This window comes from Aethina tumida, chromosome 3 (assembly GCF_024364675.1).
Source record: "Aethina tumida isolate Nest 87 chromosome 3, icAetTumi1.1, whole genome shotgun sequence".
Lineage (NCBI taxonomy): Eukaryota > Metazoa > Arthropoda > Insecta > Coleoptera > Nitidulidae > Aethina > Aethina tumida.
The window spans coordinates 35,999,351-36,020,250 of NC_065437.1; the positions used below are offsets into that span (position 1 = coordinate 35,999,351).

Below are 20,900 nucleotides of genomic sequence, written 5' to 3' on the forward strand. Positions count from 1 at the left end.
AAACAGTTCTCGTTGAATTTAGACGTCGCCGCAGTCTGCATCCTTCCGCTTATTATCTGGGTTGGAGCACAAAAGACGTTTCTATAAACTTTCGTCATATTGAACGAAATTTATGATGTTTTAGAATACAAAAGGTCATCCACCGATCTATTCACACAATAAGAAAATGCTGCTATTTTAAAATGGTTCGTGATTTATTTAGAGGCGCCCAAACATTTACATTGTGATATGTAACAGATTGACAAACAATTTATTCAATGATTAATTACGATAGTGTTAAATCTAAATGGATTTCCTTTGCATAACCTGTTAGTTAATGCGGGCTCTATTACAGTTATGCAGTAATCAATTTCAACTATCATGTAGATATTGATAATTAATTCTCCCCGAACCGAACATCTCCAATACAACGCCGTAGGGAGAGACCGATTACCAGAGAAGATTATTTTAATGTTTATGTGGATTAATCTGTAATAAAACTATTAATTTTAAGTTTCAGGTTTAGGGTCTTTATTATCGGTTTTGGTTAGATTTTACCAAAATGATTTTACGCTGTTGGAGATTATGTCAATATAAATGGATTACTTTGTAAAACACGACGTGGAGTAAATAATTGAAATTGGAAAGTTGAACAGAGTTGACGAAATTGGAACACATAAAAAGAAACCAAAACCAGATACTGTTCATAAAATTTATCTCTTCGAGCCTTAATAAAACTAAAATAAAATTTTTCAATCCATTATGAAGCAGTTCGTAAATCCTTTATAATTTCGCGATATGAAAAGTTAAACAAACAGTTATTTATAAAGTACGATAAAAATTAATTTTCCTCAAGCTATTGAGGCCAACTTTTGGCAATATTTGATATATTTGAAACTCTAATGAAAATTATCTGCGCTTCCTCGTTCGAAGATTTGGTTAGAGTACTCATTAAGTAATATTACCTAGCGATTTTCAACAAAATTTAAAACCTTTTCTTTGTCCCGGATTTCCCACTCCTTCTAATATTATAAATTCCTCAAGTGGTTATTAAATTACAAGAGCATGTTCACGCTTCCAAGACTTTCTACAAAGCGGATTAAATCAATTTAAAATAAGTTCGTAATAAAAGTAAACCAGCTAACCATTTAATCTAATTGCTTCGTTTGGAGTTTCTGAATCATAACTATTCAGTAAATAGTTCGTTACTGGCGTTTATTACTCGAATCTGGTCAATTATGTCACCCGCTTATTTATTGGACTGACACTCATAACTAAGATTAATTATTAGGCTTCTAAAACAAGGACAACGGGTGGAATATAATGCGTGAAGTCCAAACACGTTACAATGTTTGTTTGTTTCCCAAATAATCGGTACCAAATAGCGTATTTAGGTTGACGTCGTGTCCCCTTAAATTCGTGTTTTTGGGGCCCACGTATAACCAAAATTGGGAATAAAAACGTGCTGTGTTTGCCCGCCGGCTCAGATTTTATTTGATTTACTTGTTTCCAAACTAAACGTTTTATGGGCCATGTTGTTTATTCGATCGAAGGACTCGGCCAGATTTTGCGACAAATCTTGTTATGCTAAAGTCAATGCTGCGTGTTGTACATGTAATTCAATGTAGTCTTGTGGAAAATTACGCAGGTTTTTTTGAAGAATTGTCATTCACGTAAATTTGATGATTTATTATCCTTCAAGAAAATAATATTGCTTTGCAAAGATTAATATTTTAATGGACACAGTTCGAATGTATTCGAGGTGCTATATCAAATAGTAGTCGCAGAAATCTACCGTGAGGTCTATTTTAATTTGACAGGATGAACTTAAAGTTATATTACTTCACTCTATTAAACTTTGAAACTATAAACTTGTAAGTCGCTGAAACTATGTCTGTATTTTATGTTGTCTTGGTGCACTGCTTTCATTACCAGAATGTATAATATTATTGTTCACATTAGTTTCTCCACTGTTTTTAGCAGTTGTTAAACTTTATTTATTTTCGACCTTTCATGTGAAAGAAATGTAAATATTATACATTCATCTGTCGGTTAGTAATTTCAAGATGTTTAGGTTGTATTAAATTGTTTTGCACGAGCTGAAAATTAACTTCATCAGTTACTAATCTTTATGTGTTTACCCATTTATTAATACATTGGGTGAAAATTTCATTTCGTTATACTTACGGTTTTATTGATTAATTATAACATAAGCTAAAGCACGTTTAATAATCAATTTTTCTTAACAAGGCTTAGTGAGTGTACTCATGGCAAAACTTTTCCATTAGCTTTGAATATATGTTAAGCATTTCATTCAAAATTTCGTTTCAAATTTAAAATATTCACGAAGCAATATTTGTTGATCATTGCCCTTGCCCCAGTCTAGCAGACAAAAGCGAAATTAATAATGCAAAACCCTCGTCCATAAGCCCAACATTTCATATTGACGCTTGCGTTTTTCTGAAGTTTTGACCACAGAGAATGTGAGGGAAAAATATCGGCACAGCCGAGAACACTAATTTAATTTGCCCGACACGAAACTACCGCATTTGTGGCTTGCAGACGTAAGTTTGGCCCTACATTGTCGGACACATTATTCATCAACGTGTAATTAGATACAAGATCATCCAAGCAACAAGAAGAAAAATACGAAAAGAAATAGAAAGACTGTTGAATTAACTTGAATAACAGCCAACATGCGTGTAATTGGTCAAGACACAATAAAAAAAAAAACATAATAATACCTTATGTTTTTACTATTCAAAAATTTAGTAATGTATTTTATTGAAGGCACAAGTTTGTTGGAAAGAGATAAAAAACATATTCCAATTGGATATTTTACCTAGTGCCGATTTGACGCCGGTCCAGGCATTCCGGACGTAGTTAAAGAACCTCTTGTGGAGTGGCCGTCGAGGTCTCTTGATGGAGACAGTGTCTTCGGATGGGGGCGCCTCGTCGGCGCTGATAGTGAACAACTGTGTGGTCTGGACGTTTGGCTGTTGCTGTTGATGTCGGTTTCTCTGCTGCGGATGGTGGACCATGGGGTACATTATGCGCCCGGCATCGTAGCGCCGGACGCGCCTTCACAGCGCCTTCGGATTCCTCACCACCGCGACACACGAGATTCGGATAACAAGGACTGTCGGCTCGATTAGATTTGAGGGACGAGTTAGTGGGTTAGTTTTCGCAAACCATGTGGCTGCAAGCAAAATTTTTAGCAGTTAATATTCAACCTTTTATAATAGTGGCATTTTAAATTCTAAAATTTACTTTACTACAATAAGAGGCAAATAGATACAGCAGACTACCATTTATAATTTAATTTTGACGTTTTATCTTTGATGTTAAATAATTGGATTTAATATTAATTGCTTATTCAAAGACATCGTTTTATTTTCAATAAAAACACTTGAGTAAAACGTGCCTAACAAAATTATGTTCTTGACATGTTGTCACGGTAGCCGTAATTTAACTATTTCGACAGAAAACTCACAAGATAAATTTTCTCTTCTAAATTCCCAGATTCCCAGAATGTTTATACAATTTAATAAAACGTGCTCCGTTACATGCTCAATGAAGTTTTGTATTTTACAATTTTATATGATAAAACTAATATTTCCGACATTTTTCTAGAAAAATCACAACATATATATTTATACTGGCTAGAACTATGTTGCTTGTAATAATTAGGTGAAAATATTAAAGTATAAAATTATGTTAGTTCATGACTAGCAACATATTTTGCGCCGTTATCCCGGTAGCTTCAGAGCTTGGAAAGTAATTGCCAATTATTATTTAATATTTGAACGAGACATAAGCAATGTTAGTTTACATTTGAACCATCTGCGAATTAACATCTTAAGCGACTACTGAATAAAGATTAATTTAAATGTCATGTAAATTGGCTCGACGTGTTATTCCCATTTCGTAGTGGATTTGTACGGCACTTAATGTAAATGTAAACTGACAAATCACAATTAAAATTCAAATATCAATTTGTCATTCAACGACATTTATTTATCGGTTCTTTGTTTGTGCCTCTCTAGAAAATCTAAATTATGTTCTCTTTTATGCCCCCAACTAATTAATTAAACTCATTTTTTTTAGTGGGACGCCGATTTTTCACTATTGAGAGTTTTGTGCTCTGGACGCGTCCAGCCCATTATTTGAATTAAATAGAAATTAAATATATTTAACGGGACAGTGCGTCAATCAATCAAAATTTTAATTGTGCATTGTGAAAATGGAGTAGATAATTAATGTTGAAATTCAGTTTCAGTGAAAAATGCGTATTTATTTTATTTTTTGACAGCTACGAATGGCACGACAATGCTCAATGATTAAACTAATGGATCTATTTTAAGAAAAGACGGTAATGAACAGGCGTTGCCTTCTTTTAGATAATAATATTAAAATTTAAACTGTAAGCAATTTATAAGATTAAATTTACCTGATGGTCATGTTAAGTCTATTTGTACAACTTTACATATAATTTATGACATATGTTCCACATGTGTTTAATTAGAAACCAATTTGTGTCCAACTTCATAAATTTTATTCTTATACAACGTGTTAAATTTGTTGACACTTACTTAATTTGTACGGATCTAATTCTTGTCATTCTAAATGCAAACTATTATCGATTGATTGCGATTATGTCCAAACTATGGTTTATCGTGGGTGAGTGGCGACCAGTCCGTACTAACCATTTGACATTTGGAACATACATTACGGTCTGTAGGTAGTTTAAGTGGCTGTATCGTTACGTCCTAATCGAAACAGACCGCAGCTTTCAGCGTCGATGTTACTTCCTGGTTGCTGTTTGTCACGTTCAACGACTCATGTGACGTAAACACACAACGTTAACGTAGATTTATCGAAGGAACACGAACACGGATGAAAATCGAAAATATCAATATAATAGATAAAAATTTGCTTTTGTGAAAGGCAAATTTATATGGTATTGCAACTCCGAATGTTAATTTTATCAAAGTGATGCCTCCGAGTTGAAACGGGAATCGATCAGTGTGCTACTAGATAAACATTTCTACCTATTACTATAGAATTTATGGAGATTCTGAAGCATTGTGTTAAAACTGAATTTAGTACGTACAGATTAACCTGGTGCATTTAATAGAATAATATATCTTTATACAGATTTGGGATAATTGTTTAGATATCTGCAAGATCTTAATGTATCTCTCTAAACTCACATGAAAACTATTTTCTCTCATTTATTATAAGAGGCATTGTGTATACTAAGAATAAACTTTTCAACATTAAAATTGTTAATAATACATACATTGCTCTAAATGTGCGAAATTTTTGAATAAATTATGTACTTCAAAAATAGATAAACCGTTTGAATCGATGCGTTAGAAATATATTAAAATGTAGCTGTAACCATAAGAGGACAATCAAAAATAACATTTAAGGTCGAAAGTGATCGAAAAGCGTTTAATTCGACTGCATTTTAAGAGAGATCTCAAGCACGACAGAGACATAAATGGTCTACAAGTTTGTCTCGTAGTGGAAATCTTTTACTGTTTCTATCATACATGATATCTATCTCTCTCAAAATTCAGTCGGATCAAACACTTTTCGATAGGTAGAGTATAAGAAGTGCTGGGCTAACGTATTGAAACTGAACATCAATACCCTTTGAACATTTTATTTTTTGTTTTTAGTTTCTTTTATAGTTTTATTTACAAAAGTTACACTACGGGAAAAATTTTACTGTCTGTGACGAGCATGATCTCTCTTTCAAAATTCAGATGAGGAAGACACTTTCTATACTATATCGATTAAAAAGTTTTTCATCCGACTACATTTTGGGAGAGACACCAGGTACGACAGAAACAGTAGAAGTATGCAAGTATGCCCCGAAGTGGACTGTCTACTACTGTCTCTGTCATAAATTGTCATCGAAAAAACGTTTTTCGATAGTTATAAATCTCCAATGAATAAGTAAGGTGAATAGTAATTTGAGCACACCTAATTCTCATAATTTATAATTTATAATAATAAAAAATGTATTTCTTTCATAAAATCTAGTTTATATTAAGATAATTATTATTTGCATAAATTTCAAATTAATAAAATTAAATAAATTTACATATCTTTACAAGTATTTTTAAAACCTCTTGTAAACCTCTTGTAACCCAATAATTTGTAGAACACTTGTAATATTTCTATTATTCAGTATTCATATCTTATTTAAAATATATATATATATATATATATATTTATATTACGAAAAAATCCCTTTTAAAAATATTAATCTAACATGTCTTCTTTACCCCAGGACGGATCCACCTTGTCGTTGTCTTGGGGCTCAATACCACTCCACTAACCAATGAAAGTGGGAAGCTAACGGATCCAACCACAATGATAATCCTTTACCATGAAGATCTCGGATCTTCCTCTTTCGAACTCAGTTGACTAGTCCAGTCATCTTAGTCATAATTAGGTGAATATCTTGGAAATCGAGATACCCAGCTATCGACTCGTATAAACTTATATTTTGTCGTCCCAAAACTTGTCTCAAAATTAACACATGATAGGATGGCCGCAACTTAAAAAGTCAAAGGTCAAAAGTCTCGATTTCCGAAGGGAACTCCCTATAATGACTGGACTATGACAAGGGGCTGTCATCTTTGCCTACCTTTCATCTTCTGATTCAGTTAACTCATATGTGATCTACATATATATCCTGTGTCACCCTAATATGAGTGCGGATCGGTGCCCGGAGAGGGGTTTTTAGTCGGTGTGAATCCAACATTGCCTTCAAATTCCACCAGGAATGCTTTTTTTTTTAAGATTTTCCCCTCTTTGTTTAAAAAAAAAAAATCTATATTGTGTCAACAAATTATTTTTTCTCGAAGATGAATAGGATTAATAAGCTTTTAGAATACGATTTATTTTTTAAGATAAATACTTAAATGTATCAAGTACTCAGTAAAAATATTTTTTTCTACTTAAAAATAATTAAAATAACAAATTAATATTATAAAGCTAAACACCAAGAGGACTGGCAAAAATAATATTTAAAGGCGCAGGCTCTACAAACAGAATCACAAGGTCTGCGGACCGTAATTATCGCAGGGAACATAGGAAATTTCGTTAGGAAATGGATACAACCTTACTGCGAAGCGCACCCAGTCTTGATGTATATTTAATACACGGTTTATTAATTCAACTTCAAAGACTGTTAAACGCTTGACACAACGTAATGAGCTACTCCAGTCTAACGTTCCTAATGTCTCTTGGAAATAGTTGCCGGGTAATGTAAACCAAAACAAATTTGTCATTAGCCGATATTCCGAACATATTCGCAAGTTCGCACCGAAACTATTTGCAAATTTGTACCTGCATTGAAACTATTAGGGGAAAACATTATCATTAACGGGCAAAAAGTTGAGCTGAATCAGAAAACGACGAGACTAACGACGCTGCAATTTTTTACCAACTTCTTCGTTTAGTTAATGGTGGAGATTTGCCCAACCACGACAGTTTGTTATCGTGCACAAAAAAACATAATATAATTGTTCCATGATTTTTTTTTGTCCAGAATGTAATATTCTTTATGGATGTTTTATTAAGGCTATAAATATAAGCACATACTCTAGCGGAACACATTTATTAAATTTACGAATGTATAACGAAATTGGTTTTTATTAGATTGAAAGACTTTTATATTGAACAGTAAATTTTACCTTTAATAAGCAATAAAATGTTTCAAAATATTGGTTCTGAAGTATATTTTGTTTCATTTATGTCTACCACAATTACAAATAAAATTTCTACAGAGTATATATCATTAGTAATGCACCACCTTACATGGGCACATTTGTGATGCAAAAGTAGATATTTAATGTGTTTCAAAAATAAAACTTTTGTCTTAAATGTACATTTAGTCAAGGTACTTTTCATCACTGGCAGTTGAGCGTTTTGAGAATACTGTGAGTACAAGCATGTATGCTTGTGTAATTCAATGTCACTTGTCGCACATCTTTTCTCCTCCACAAATATAATTCGACAATTAATTAATGAAATTATGACAATTTTGTATTAGAATTAAGTAAAAATTTATGTTGTTGAAGAGAAAGAGAAATAAACAACAAAGATTGGAATGGACAAGGTCTCATGTTCATTATTTTCATCTGATACAGAATTCCATTATGGTTTTGGGAGAAATTTGTTTTGACAACTTCGTTATTGTTGACGATAATAGTTGTCCACATCGCCCATAAATTATGTTTGAACTGTTCAAAACGCTGGGTATTGAGAACTTACAACTGCAACTCAGGAGAACACCTGACCTGAATCCTATCGACAGTGCAGAGATATGCCATATCAATGGATTTCGAAACATCAAGCTCGCTCTAATACTCCTCCAGAATTTCAACCTAAAATTTCTCCGACATAGGCCAATATACCCCCAGAGGAATTTGTTTCTCAAGCTTCCCAAGTATGAAGACGAAGTGTCAAACATTGTCATTGATGCCATGAAGTACATACATACAATATATTAAATTTTATGTATTTATACATATGAATAAAAATAAAATTAATTACTTTTATATGATGTAAAAAGAGGCGTTATTATAAAAAAAGTATTAAATAAGCATCAATTGAGTGGCAGTTTTACATGTAAAGTAGTAGCCATAATTATAGCCACTTATTAAAATGTATTAAAATTATAAATGAAATAATGTTTATCCTTTATCGTTGTATCTAGCCTTTCGAAAACTGAGAGAAACGAGTAGACATTGTTAAGAGTTTACAGTTAAATAAGTCAGTCATTTCCTGTGGGTATTAGTAATATATTTAGTGTTGTGAAAATTTTGAAACAAAATCGATAAATAGATATGAGTCCACTGGACACCAAAAGAGAGGTACCCTAATAACTATATGGTATGAGAATGCTTCTCCACTTCTGGCATGTACAGGGATATTAATAATATTGCTTCCACATGGTAAAAAACGTTTACGATGACCGATGTAATTTTGAGATGGTAAGTACGGAGGATATAGGCATGTCATACATTTGGAAATTGGTTTATAAAGAAAAAGAAAATTTATATAAAGTGTTAATGTTAAATTAAAATGAAATAAAAAATCTTTCCAAAATTAAAGTTGCTATATTGCTATATAGAATAAAGCAATATTAGTTTTTTAGAATACATTTTAAAGAATCCTAGTAAATTAATAATATTTTAACAGTTCACAAAAACAAGTTCAAAACGAATTAACCATCAATAATAATAATAACTTTGACAATTGTACAAAGTTAATCAATAAGAATATAAAAAATCATATTTAAAAATAAAACTTTCTCTACCCCTGGTCTTTGAATATCGTCCAAAGACTCATTCTTAGTGTTAAATTTGAACGACCTCTAACTCTTCTGTTAATCAATATTACATAGATGAATGTGTGTCTTCGTGGTGGTGAATGCCACTACGATCAAGAAATCGTCCCCTTTCTTGTCTGCATTTGGATAAAGGCAGTAACGGTTTTCACACGGTGTTTCACTTAAGCAGAGCAATTTATGGAAATAGAGTTGTGAGTGGTTTTCGGTGTTTAAATTGCGCATCAATTCTATTAGCTAATTCGTCAAACATTTAATTACGGGAATTGCAAACTTGCGTGCTGCAAAAGCAATTAGATAATTGTATTAGCACAACTTAGATACGTGAAATGTGGAATGTTGAAAGGAGATCTCGATACTTTCTACTGGCATTTCAATCGAATCGCATTTTTATTTTAAACCGGTCATTAATGGACAGTTTAAAGTGAAAAACGTAGTTTTAAATGTTGCCGAGTTCGTATTTATTTTACCGCCCATACAATTTAACTTTTCATTGGTTCTTACCCTTGCAGTTCACAGTGTGCCGATAATAAAGTGATTTTGTAGCGCCATCCGGAATTTGTTGTCGACTCATACCGAATTTATGGGCGGACATACATCATTTACTACCTGTTGTAAATCTAATTATCCCGTGCAACAATAAATTTGTATTATGTGCACGCGCCCGCCGTGTGGAGGCTAGATTCACTCCAATTAAGCCCCAAATATACACAAAAAACTGGCAAAACAAAATGCAAATTTATGCATTTTTCAAATTTAATTTTGAAATTTTATCGTATGCAAATCCTGTTAATCCGATGGAACGGTTGGGTATGAATAATTTTAGATTAAATTTCCGTTACGCCCTTCCTAGCTTAATTAAAGAGTATTTTTAACGGATCAAGATTTCTTGTGCCCGCTACGAAAAACCATTTTGAGGTATAAACGATTTTCTGTATGCGACTGTGTATTAAATTCATTTTCAGCGTCGCGGCAAATATCGCAACATATTAAAAGGGTTTTTGGAACACCATGCATTCTATCGTTTCCATCATATTCGTGTTACTACGTCAGTGAATCGCGGGTAGTCTATAAGGATGATCGAATAACTCCAGGGCAAGGCTCCAAGGAATATATTAAAATTTTTAGCGTGTGAGGTTGCCGGCCACTTTGCCATATTTGATTACATCCTCATCGACGTAACTTGAACGAGACCCAATTAATTGCCAAGTTGTTAAGGCTGGCTTTAACATCTATCCATTAACAATAACCAGTCTTTGTTAATTCTCGTCTTTCTCATACTAATAATAAAGATCCTCTTAGTGAGCACTTACGATTGGTAAAGCTTTTTTCCCATATATATGTAAAGTTACCGATATAATGGGAAAAATCCATACTGTTTTTATACCAACAAGGAAGATTCAACGCAGTCACCAGATCTACCAAAGATAGGAGAGACCATCAAAACAGCTTCTGGGATATACCGCATACCATGCTCTTGCGGGAAATTATACAACGTTCAGTAGAGACTAGGATAAGGAACACAAATGAAACTGCATCCTAGGAAAATGAGACAACTCTGCAGTAGCTGAACATGGATGAGAAGCAATTGAAATCCATAAAAACGGAAATATTTAAGCTTGATAAAATATGGACACCAGACAGAAAACCGCATTTTGTGGATTTGAACATATTTTATCACGTTCATTCTTATTTTTCCGTTGTTTGGGAACGTAAAAAGCCTTAAGAGACTTTCTTCTGAAGACTAATAAATCGCATTTGGAATCGATATCGGCAAACTGCTAATGTCAATATATGACATGGTGTTGGTCGACAACGAACCTACAACATGAATGTTTTGAGTCACTGTATGCTTTTCTATCAACAACTTTCTAACTTTATGTATAATTCTATATTTATATACTTTATAATAAATATATGGTCCGTTTAATGTCGTAAATAAATTGATGTATAGGAAACGGTAATTAATAAAATCTGTAATTTAAACCTGCGCATTCGCAAATATTGTAATATTGACAAATTTCACGTGCACTAATCCATACTTATTGTATTTCTAAATTTATGGCCACCAGCATTAATTCACTTTATTCCTGGGGTCGTTGGATTTATCGGCGGTGCTAAATAAATCACTCAGCCTCACGTTTTAAAACACGACCATGGGTTTTTATGCGAGATTCCCTTCGTATATAGTAATCTTTTATTTTCGTCCGATACAATATTTGATGGCGCACTGACATCGGAAACAATATAAAAACAACTTTGTATTTATACATTGGAATTGCGGATAACAATTTGAGCCGACACTAACTGTTTTGAAAGTTGTGTGATGTTGGATTATGTTTGTGGCCAGGTTACAGGGATCCAGGGATTTATGACTGGTTGTGGCCACGCGGGAATCGATATAACTGCCCGAATCGGAACTTTTATCATTATTCAGTTTATCTGATTGTTAACTAAAGAAACAAAGTTAATATTTTCTTTTGCTTTTATCTCTTTTACGAGTTACACCGAAGGCGTTTATCACTTCCGTCGATGCGAGAAGCGGTTAAGTGAGTAAATAAAAAATCTTCCCTGAAGAACGAATGGCAATAAAACAGTTCAAATAGACCTGCGATTAAATGGATTTCAATGTTACGACATTTAAAACATCCCGCACTCCATTTTTCATTAACTTTTGAAAATAAAATCGACTGAACTACATATATTGTGTCTATTTACATTATATATAATTACATCCATATATACTGGAAAAGTGATTATACAAAAAAAGTGTCTTACAATTTTTCTCATTTAGAAGCCATTGTATGTTAAAGTTTGAACAATTTAACAAAAATTTCTTTTTTACTTCTAAATTTTGTAACTGTAACTAATAAGTAAATATTATAAAATGGCCAATATACATTTTTGAGAAATTAAACGCTCTACAAAAAAGGCTACTTGTGGTTAATCGAATTCATGCTGATTTTAAAAGTTTTTTAATAAATATTTTAAATTTATTCATTTAAATGAATTAATTTTAAGATATTTCATTATGAATTTCATAAAAATAAAGTTTCTTTAAGAGATTTCATTAAAATATTAAATATATAAAAAAGTAAATATATTAAAAGTCAGCTAGCTGTTAATTATTTGTTTATAATTATATACAGAAAGACACAACTTAGGCTTCAAAAACTATGTTTGCAATGTAGAAATATAAGAGGAAACGCAGATGGCGCTAGTAAGACAAGTTATGAACAACAAAACTACCAACATTTCAAACTAAATTTTCAAATTTCCAAAACGAAAAATATTCAATTATAAATTTTGTGGAAAAAAAATTGAGTTACATTTTAAATAAACCCGTTGAAAAATATTAAATTACGATACTAAATTGATGTGTGAGAGCAAAATTATGAAATGAAAATATTGTTAAAAAAATGAAATATATCTAAATTATTAAAATCAGCACACAGTGGGATTCGAATGAGAATAAATGGTTAAAGTAATCGACTAATCACAGGAGATATTTTATGTAGAGCGTCTTATAAAATTTAGAAGTAAAAAAAAAATTTTTGTTAAATTCTTTAAAATTTGACCTCCGATATCTTCTAAACGGTAAGAGTTATGAAAAAATTGTAAGATACCTTTTTTGTAAAGCGTTTCAATTTGCATCAAAAAATGTAAATAGAAATTTTCTATACGAACATTTTTGCCATATGGAAAACTGAGTTGAGCCATATATATATATATATATATATATATATATATATATATATATATATATATATATAATTACAATCCATATAAAGGTAATGAAAATTGAAAATTGTATGAAAAATGTGGTGTTGGAGTGCATTTATCTATTCATTACATTTACATACGAGCTTTTCAAAATTTGTTCTGTTAAAGGTTTGTATTGACCATTAATGTAATGTAGAAATAAATTGTACGCCTTTTACGAGGGCTATATTAAAACTATCCGCATACAGCGAAAATTATACACTTTTTATAACTGTGTTAAATTTTTTTAAAATTTAGTTACTGTCTTTATTGACAGTACAAGACATCTCACGTGAAAAATATAAGTATTATATTATTATGTTGATTGTATACAACATTAGGCATGCATTCTTGCCATATATTGATCATTTTTTAAAATTAGAGGTTGACCGCTTGCCGATATTTTCTGTTTGACTTGCTTGATGAAATTATCCTTACTACAAATTTTTATTTTATAACTTAGGCATTATACATTTTATACTTAAAATATGTTTCGTAATAATATTTTTAATAATAATAAAAATATACATTATAAAATTTAAATGTTATTTATTTTTTAATAATTCGATATTTTAAGCACCAATCAAAAATTTAAAAATAGTGAACGCAAAAAACTATTTAACTTAGACGAAAGGGAAATTATTTGGCTGATGGAAGTAATTAAACCAGTTAGGAAGGCAAAACCTATCCTGGGGAAGGGGAAGTATTTCTACGTATGAGAGCAGATAAGATTTCTTTAAAAACCCAAAAAGATTTTATTTTTGAATTTGGTGCGCGATTCTTAAAAACTCATCACACATATGTAGCTATCCAAAATTCTTCTGGAAATGGAATAACGGAAATACCCATTACCACATTTATCTCAGCATTGAAGCCATTTTTTTTTGACATTTTTTATGGAAGCCACGAAACGTATCGCTAATTATGATGCTAAGCAAGATGTTTATTTGTCACCAACTTTTGCAATAAATGCAATCCAATGAACTTCTTTGAAACAATGTTGCAATATTGCAATTACTTTTGTTTAAATCAAAAATATATTTCTTTGTCTAATGCAACAACTGAGGCAGACTTTGAATTTGAATCTAATTAGTTATAAGTTTTGAGATATCTTTCCATTCCGCTAACATCCTCAATGTTAACAAGTGACTTCGTTTATTAAGACAACATCTCACCAATTTAGTTAAGAAATCTTTAATGTTCATATCAAACAAATTGAACATTTCTTAATCTAATAGAGAAAATCTAATATTTGCATGTTGTATTAATACCCCGCCTAAAGTGCAAAAATATGAGGAATTTGACAGTGTTGTTTCTCTACCTGTGGTCCGGTTTTATTCCATTCTGACGTACAAGAACCTATTGACGTGATATTAAAGATTAGAAATTATTTTATCTTCAAAAATGTTTGTTTATTGCGAAAGCTAATTCTAATGAACATTTGATAGGATATAAAGTTTTAAGTAAATACTAAATTAGGCTGCACAGAACTTTTCTTCAACCACCACAACGGTTTGTGAAAACATCTTGTAACTTTGTCGCAATTATTTAAATTATTAGATAGAGAAATAGCTACATATATGGGATACACATCTCGTGCTCATAGAAATTCTTATTGCCTATGCGATAATGTTTACGAAATAGTTAAAATATCAAAACTCTTAATGGTAATGGTGGCGAAGCAGATCATTAACCAGTAAGTGCAAATCACTGAGCACAATAAACAATGCTACTGAAGAATTTCCCTCAAAGTCCAAAAAGAAACTTATCCGCAAATTAGTGCCAATGTCCAAGTACTGTCCAGTACTACGCGCAGCTCACGTGCAGCTCGGGCGCTTGCCACCACAGGGCCGTCACGTCGGGCGCCTCCCGGACGAAGTCGCGGGTACAGCTGGTTAATCGTAAAATTAATTTAAATTAAAAAGAATTGTTCTTTTAATAAAATGATTATTTCTTTTAGTTATTTCTTACGTTTTTAGTAATTTTTGGGAATCCAGGAAGAATTACAATTATTTATTTTTACTTTTTTAATGTTTTTTCAGGAAATTAGTATTAATAAAAAAATAAAAATCCATAAAGTTATTAAAGTGAAACTATGTAATTTAATCAGTATGAATTCAATCGTATGGATTTTACCCATAGATTTTGATCGTATGAAAAATGATCGTATGGAATTTGATCCTATGGAAAATGATCATATGGATTTTGATCGTACGGATTTTCATCGTAGGGAAAGTGATCATACCGATTTTAATCGTATGGAAAATGATCGTATGGAATTTGATCGTATGAAATTAGGTCACTACGTTTTTGGTAATTGCCCACGTTTTTAATGAATTTTTGAGATTTTAGTAGTTTTTTATGTTTTTAGTAAATTTTTACGTTTTTCGTAACATTGTTATATTTATATATATACTGTATGTATATATATTTCTTTACGGCTACCACTCGTAATTGTAGCAATTAATGCACCCAAGAAATTTTGATTATGGCTCATTTCACATGAAATTTTTATAATTAAAAATTTTTTGGTTATAGAAGTGTAATAAACATCTTGTATAAAATAAAAATTGACTAATTGTGAAGACAGAAGGTGGAGAAATAATGAAAGTCAGAAGACGAGTATCAGTAAGTGCAGTCATGTAGAACTTTGTATGCATTAGTATTTGTTTTCTATTTGTTAATAAAGTATTTTGTATATATTTATTTAAGCTACTCCCCAACCCCAAATAAGTCACAGGTGTGACACTACTATAAAACAATTTTTGATTAATAAGCTCTATTATGAAGTTTATCAATTCCATCAAATCTCACAAAATTCTCATCCATATATTCAAGTATAATACAAAGTAATTCATGACTACACAAATATTAATATATAATAATATTCTAAAAGATTAAGTTCATAATATTTTTATTATTTAATTCATTAATATGATATTTTGTTTTGTTTAGAAACAGACAAACTACTGGGACTATTAAAATTTTAGTAAATCTTTCAAACTTTGTACCACCCACAAGCATATTCGGAGGGTTTAACTTAAGTGAACATTTAAGATAACTTTAAGGATGATGAAAAAGGAAAGTTCGATTTCAGAAATACCGTGTAAATATGACTTAAAATGTGTAGTGCAAACGGACATAAATAAGGTCGTTTGTTATTTTTACATTATTACTCTTCTGTAAAAACATAATAATATATTGCTTATTTGATAGTATCAAATTCACATTGAATTATTTATGTGATGTACTTATATTTTCATTACTTTTTTAATAAAATCAAAAAATGGGAATCCATTCCGGGATGTTAATTAAATTGCACAATAGCAGAAAACGAGTTGCTATATTTCAGTAACTCTTTGTTATGTCAGCCGAAGGGATATTATCTTTAACAATCCAGCAAAAATGCTCTTTTTCAACGTTATGGTCGCTTTTATCAGAGAACCACACACACACACACACACACACACACACACACACATTGGATAATTTTGTCATTTTCAAGCATTTTGAGGAGAATGTTTCATAGTGTTTTCCACCTTGGAATGTTGAATATATAACCGATTTTTTGATGATGGTTTGCTTATATCATAAAATATTATTAACATTAGAAAAGCAAAAATATTTTCATGATGTCAAAGCGGCACAAGATAAAAGTGTTTTAATTTTAATTCATTATACATGTTTGTAGATTTTACAAAATATACTTGTTTTATTTAGTTTTGACAATTTTTTAATCCATTTGCAAATTCGACATTGTCTTACAAATTGAAATAGTTTAAAACAGTTTAAAGACGATTATTTCATCTTGTTCCGGGAAACGGAATAAACATGAATTCAAATAAGTTTCGTCATCTCGAGTTGAAATCTACGTAACTAAATAAATTTATTTGCAAAAACGAGGCACAGTCGCGCAACGAAATCAGCAAGACAACCGATGCAATAATATTAATTGACCCCGAACAAAGTCTGACAAACGAGAGACGGTCTTAAAGTTGAACATGACTGCGATACCGAAGCTGTAGTTCACCTTTATTTCTCCGAGAGTCTCAGGGGAATTTTATCTGAAATTAATCGACGATTTAGTAAAATTCGTTGGGTGCGTCTTTACTAAAATTGAACTACTCATACAAATATTCACGAATGATCAACCATTTTAGATATACAATAGTCGCAATGGAAAATAAAAGAAATACCTTCAAACTCGTTCTATTTTATTTCATCAGAATAGATTTAATTTATTATCGATTTATTCTCATTCAGTTTCTGGTTTAAAAATAAGGTCAAGAAAGTATAAAAAAATCTTTGACAATCTTGTGTTTCTCTGAATTTTAATATATTAATATAAAAAATTAGTTATATTATAGCGACTTGTAATATCATTTTAATTGGAAAATTCCCAGATCTCAATTCACTTAATCCGGGCAGTATTTCTCTTGGGCATAAGGTAGACCCACAATTTGTCACCTTACGAGTGACATAAATAATATAACAACATTTATAATTATACTTCAGTAAATTTTATTCGCTGTTTGGTTATTATGTAATAATAAACATAAATGAAACCTAGTGAATTATTAGAAAATTAAATTTAATTAAATTTATTTTATCTCTGGAAAGTTATTAAACACACATAATGAAAAGAAAATTCAATGTACTTTATTATAAGTTCATCCGTCATAAATGAGATTTCTGATAAAATAAATTTAAATTTTAATGAAGAGTTTTTAATAATTGTATAAATCATTAAAAATTAACCATTTGTAAAATTGTACAAATCCACAAGATTAATTTAAAATTAAATAAACAAACAAATTGTTCAAACTCATTTAATAACAATTCATTAAACATCGCCACTCATTACTAGCGTTAATATAAACAAAAAATAATCAATTATTGAAATTGAATTAAATGCATCTAATTTTTATTGAGCACCAAAGAAAGTGGCAGAGTTTAATTAAAATTCTTATAATACTGCATAAAAATATGGTTGATTAAACTTTTTAATTTCATATTCAAAGAGTCGGGACAATGGAAATTTTAATAATTAATTCCCCTCAGCGTTTAGTTTCGTTATAAGTAAATTGATTGAGGGATTAGAAAAAATCCCTCATCTGTTTTAATAATTTTATCATGAACTGTGATTTTTTATGCCAATATGCCCACCTTGATTAATAAAAAGTTATATTTTATTTCAATCAGACGTATCAGTCAATTTTATAAAACAGGTAAATTAATAAATAGTTAAATTTAAAATTTATAAAAAATAATACACGCGTATTTTACATATAAATTTATATTCATTTTAGATAGACCTAAACATTGCTCTGCATCCGCCAAGTAGGAGTATTTTATATACAAAATCAAGTCAACTGACTTGAAAATTGTGCGCATCCGCCATTTTTTTAAAAATAGATACTCTAAATTAATTAAAAAAACCATATAGGAACATTTTATACATAAATTTATTTATTTATAGATTAAAATTGAACCGTATCGACTATTTTTAAAACACATAAATTAGTTTAAACATAATTACATTTTATATAAGTAATGGAGGCACATTAAAGCACTATTAAAATATACTTTCCCAAAAATCATCTTATAAATTTGAGGTGAATCTGATCTACTATACTATTACTAGAATACTATTTATCCATCCACCACTTTTGTAAGTGTGTAATTATTATTATGATGTATAATATACGGTAATTAATAAGCAAATTAATAATTAAATTTGCATTATTAAAAAGTATAAAGGGTATTACTAAAAAAGTTTTAGACATGTGTTTTAAATGATCCTTTAACAGAATTACGAAATATAATATTGGGATGATAAAATATACTGACTACATATTTCATAAAGTGTTAAGATAATCCTTTCGAAGCGAAAATAAAGTGAACCGTGACATTTAATTCAACAAGTATGCCAGAGACTGTCTGTGGCTTCAGTTTATTAGACTCCGTGAGCATAATTCAGGTGGAAACTTCATAAAGTTGTAAAAGAACTGCGACAAGACAGGTAGTCGGCAGTCGGCTGTCGGTTTCAAGGGAGTCCAGCGACTAGAAGAGTCCGCACTCGCCATGGACCACCTGTTACCCGCGTCAACAAAACAGCGTTCGGCTGCGATGCCTCAACATTCAAAAAACATCCAACTTACATACTGAAAATGATATTTTTACGTATGTCGCAGACAGATCCGTTATATGTTACCGTCAGTTTCACGTCCGGACACAGAACCACGCACGCAGATACCCTCGTTACCCACGCAGATGCTTCCAGGAGTGAAGCCGTCGTGAAACTGGCGCGACTCTCCACGCTACCCCTCAATGTTGGCTGCTTAGCAACAGAACCACGCCCACCAGAAGATATCTGGAATATCCGCGGCGGCACAGGTACTGTGTGACGATGATGCTGCTGATGCCGCTGCTGCCGATGCTGCCGATGCTGCCGATGCTGCCGATGCTGCCGATGCTGCCGATGCTGCCGCTGCCACCGTCACTACTCTTGGCCTGCAACCCGATTCTTATTATCTCTTCAGTTCACGTGCCCCGACCCCAACCCCGACCGAATGCCAACAGCTCTTCAAATACAATTGCCTCAGGCACTGCACTTTTTAATTTGAAATGAACCCGCGCCTTATTGCTCCGCTTGCACTTCGTGTTTATTTCTGCTTTTAGGCTTTTTTAAATTAGGTGTACGTGAATGGCACCCTACACATTAAAGATACAATATCCATACTGTGGCTATTTTTCAAACAAAAATTTTTACATATTGTCAAATCTATATGTAACCGTCTATAATTTTCAGTGTTAAATCTGGTGAAGCCGTTCAATTTAATATAAATTACTCACTAAATTATATATTTATTTGTCAAAATAAATAAAATACTTCACGTGTATACATTAACGTTACTTTTTATTATTTATAAGGTATTTATTTAATTTACGCACTTTTACAGCCAGTCTTTCATTTCAATTAAACTTGGACTAAATAAAAATTTAATAGAAATTAATTTAATGTAAAATATGAATCAAAACAAAAAATTTAGTGAAAAATATTTTCATATATTAATTATTTAATAATAATAATCACATCATAATTATAATGTTTTTAAAATTGATAATTATAAATAATATACATATTAAATAAATAAATTAATAATATGTCCAAATAAATTGATTATTTAATTGATTGCTATTCAATATTCTGATACAATAATGCATAATTAACGAAATATAAGATTAAAATATTTTACAAGAAAAATATTAATTTATTTTAAGAACAGACGAGACGTTTCAAGTCAGTTTTATTTAAATTTATTTATTTCAATTTTAGCAGTATCTTTTTGTAGACAATTGAATATACATTAATTTGTTTTACGGCACCTTAAATTTAATCACTTTGTTTCATGTAAATTTTATTGTAATAATAATGGTTTTAATTTGAGTTGGCGAAATTTCGAATTCTTTTTCACACTCACTGAATATTTCTATCTATTTGACTTTCTTGAGTTTGATAATTGAATTATAATTTTTATAATCATATAAGCAAAAGACGGCTAGTAAATAATCGACTGAATTACACACGGAGTATTAATATAATATTAAGTAAAAACAAGCAATTTTTTAAAATTAAAATCCCATATACGTCCAAAAGACAAAAAATTTATTAATTTAAAACAAATTGATAATCAATAATTATGCTATTTACTTCTGTTACTTATATAATTATTATTTTAAATGTAATCAGCAATAACAATACAAGTAAATTGTATTTGACTCA

General features: G+C 30.9%; 1 protein-coding gene across 3 annotated transcripts in view; it reads right to left on the bottom strand.

Annotated features, from left to right (window-relative positions):
* LOC109594840 (Kv channel-interacting protein 1) overlaps positions 1-20,900 on the bottom strand; it is a 60,350-nt gene that overhangs the window by 27,789 nt on the left and 11,661 nt on the right. The window contains exon 1 of one of the 3 annotated variants that reach the window (XM_049964580.1): positions 2,822-3,165. The exons of the other annotated variants lie outside the window; for them this stretch is intronic. Within the exon in view, the coding sequence (XP_049820537.1) occupies positions 2,822-3,029 (208 nt within the window). The 5' untranslated portion in view covers positions 3,030-3,165. Of the gene's footprint in view, positions 1-2,821; positions 3,166-20,900 lie in introns of those variants that run through there. 3 annotated transcript variants of the gene reach the window in all.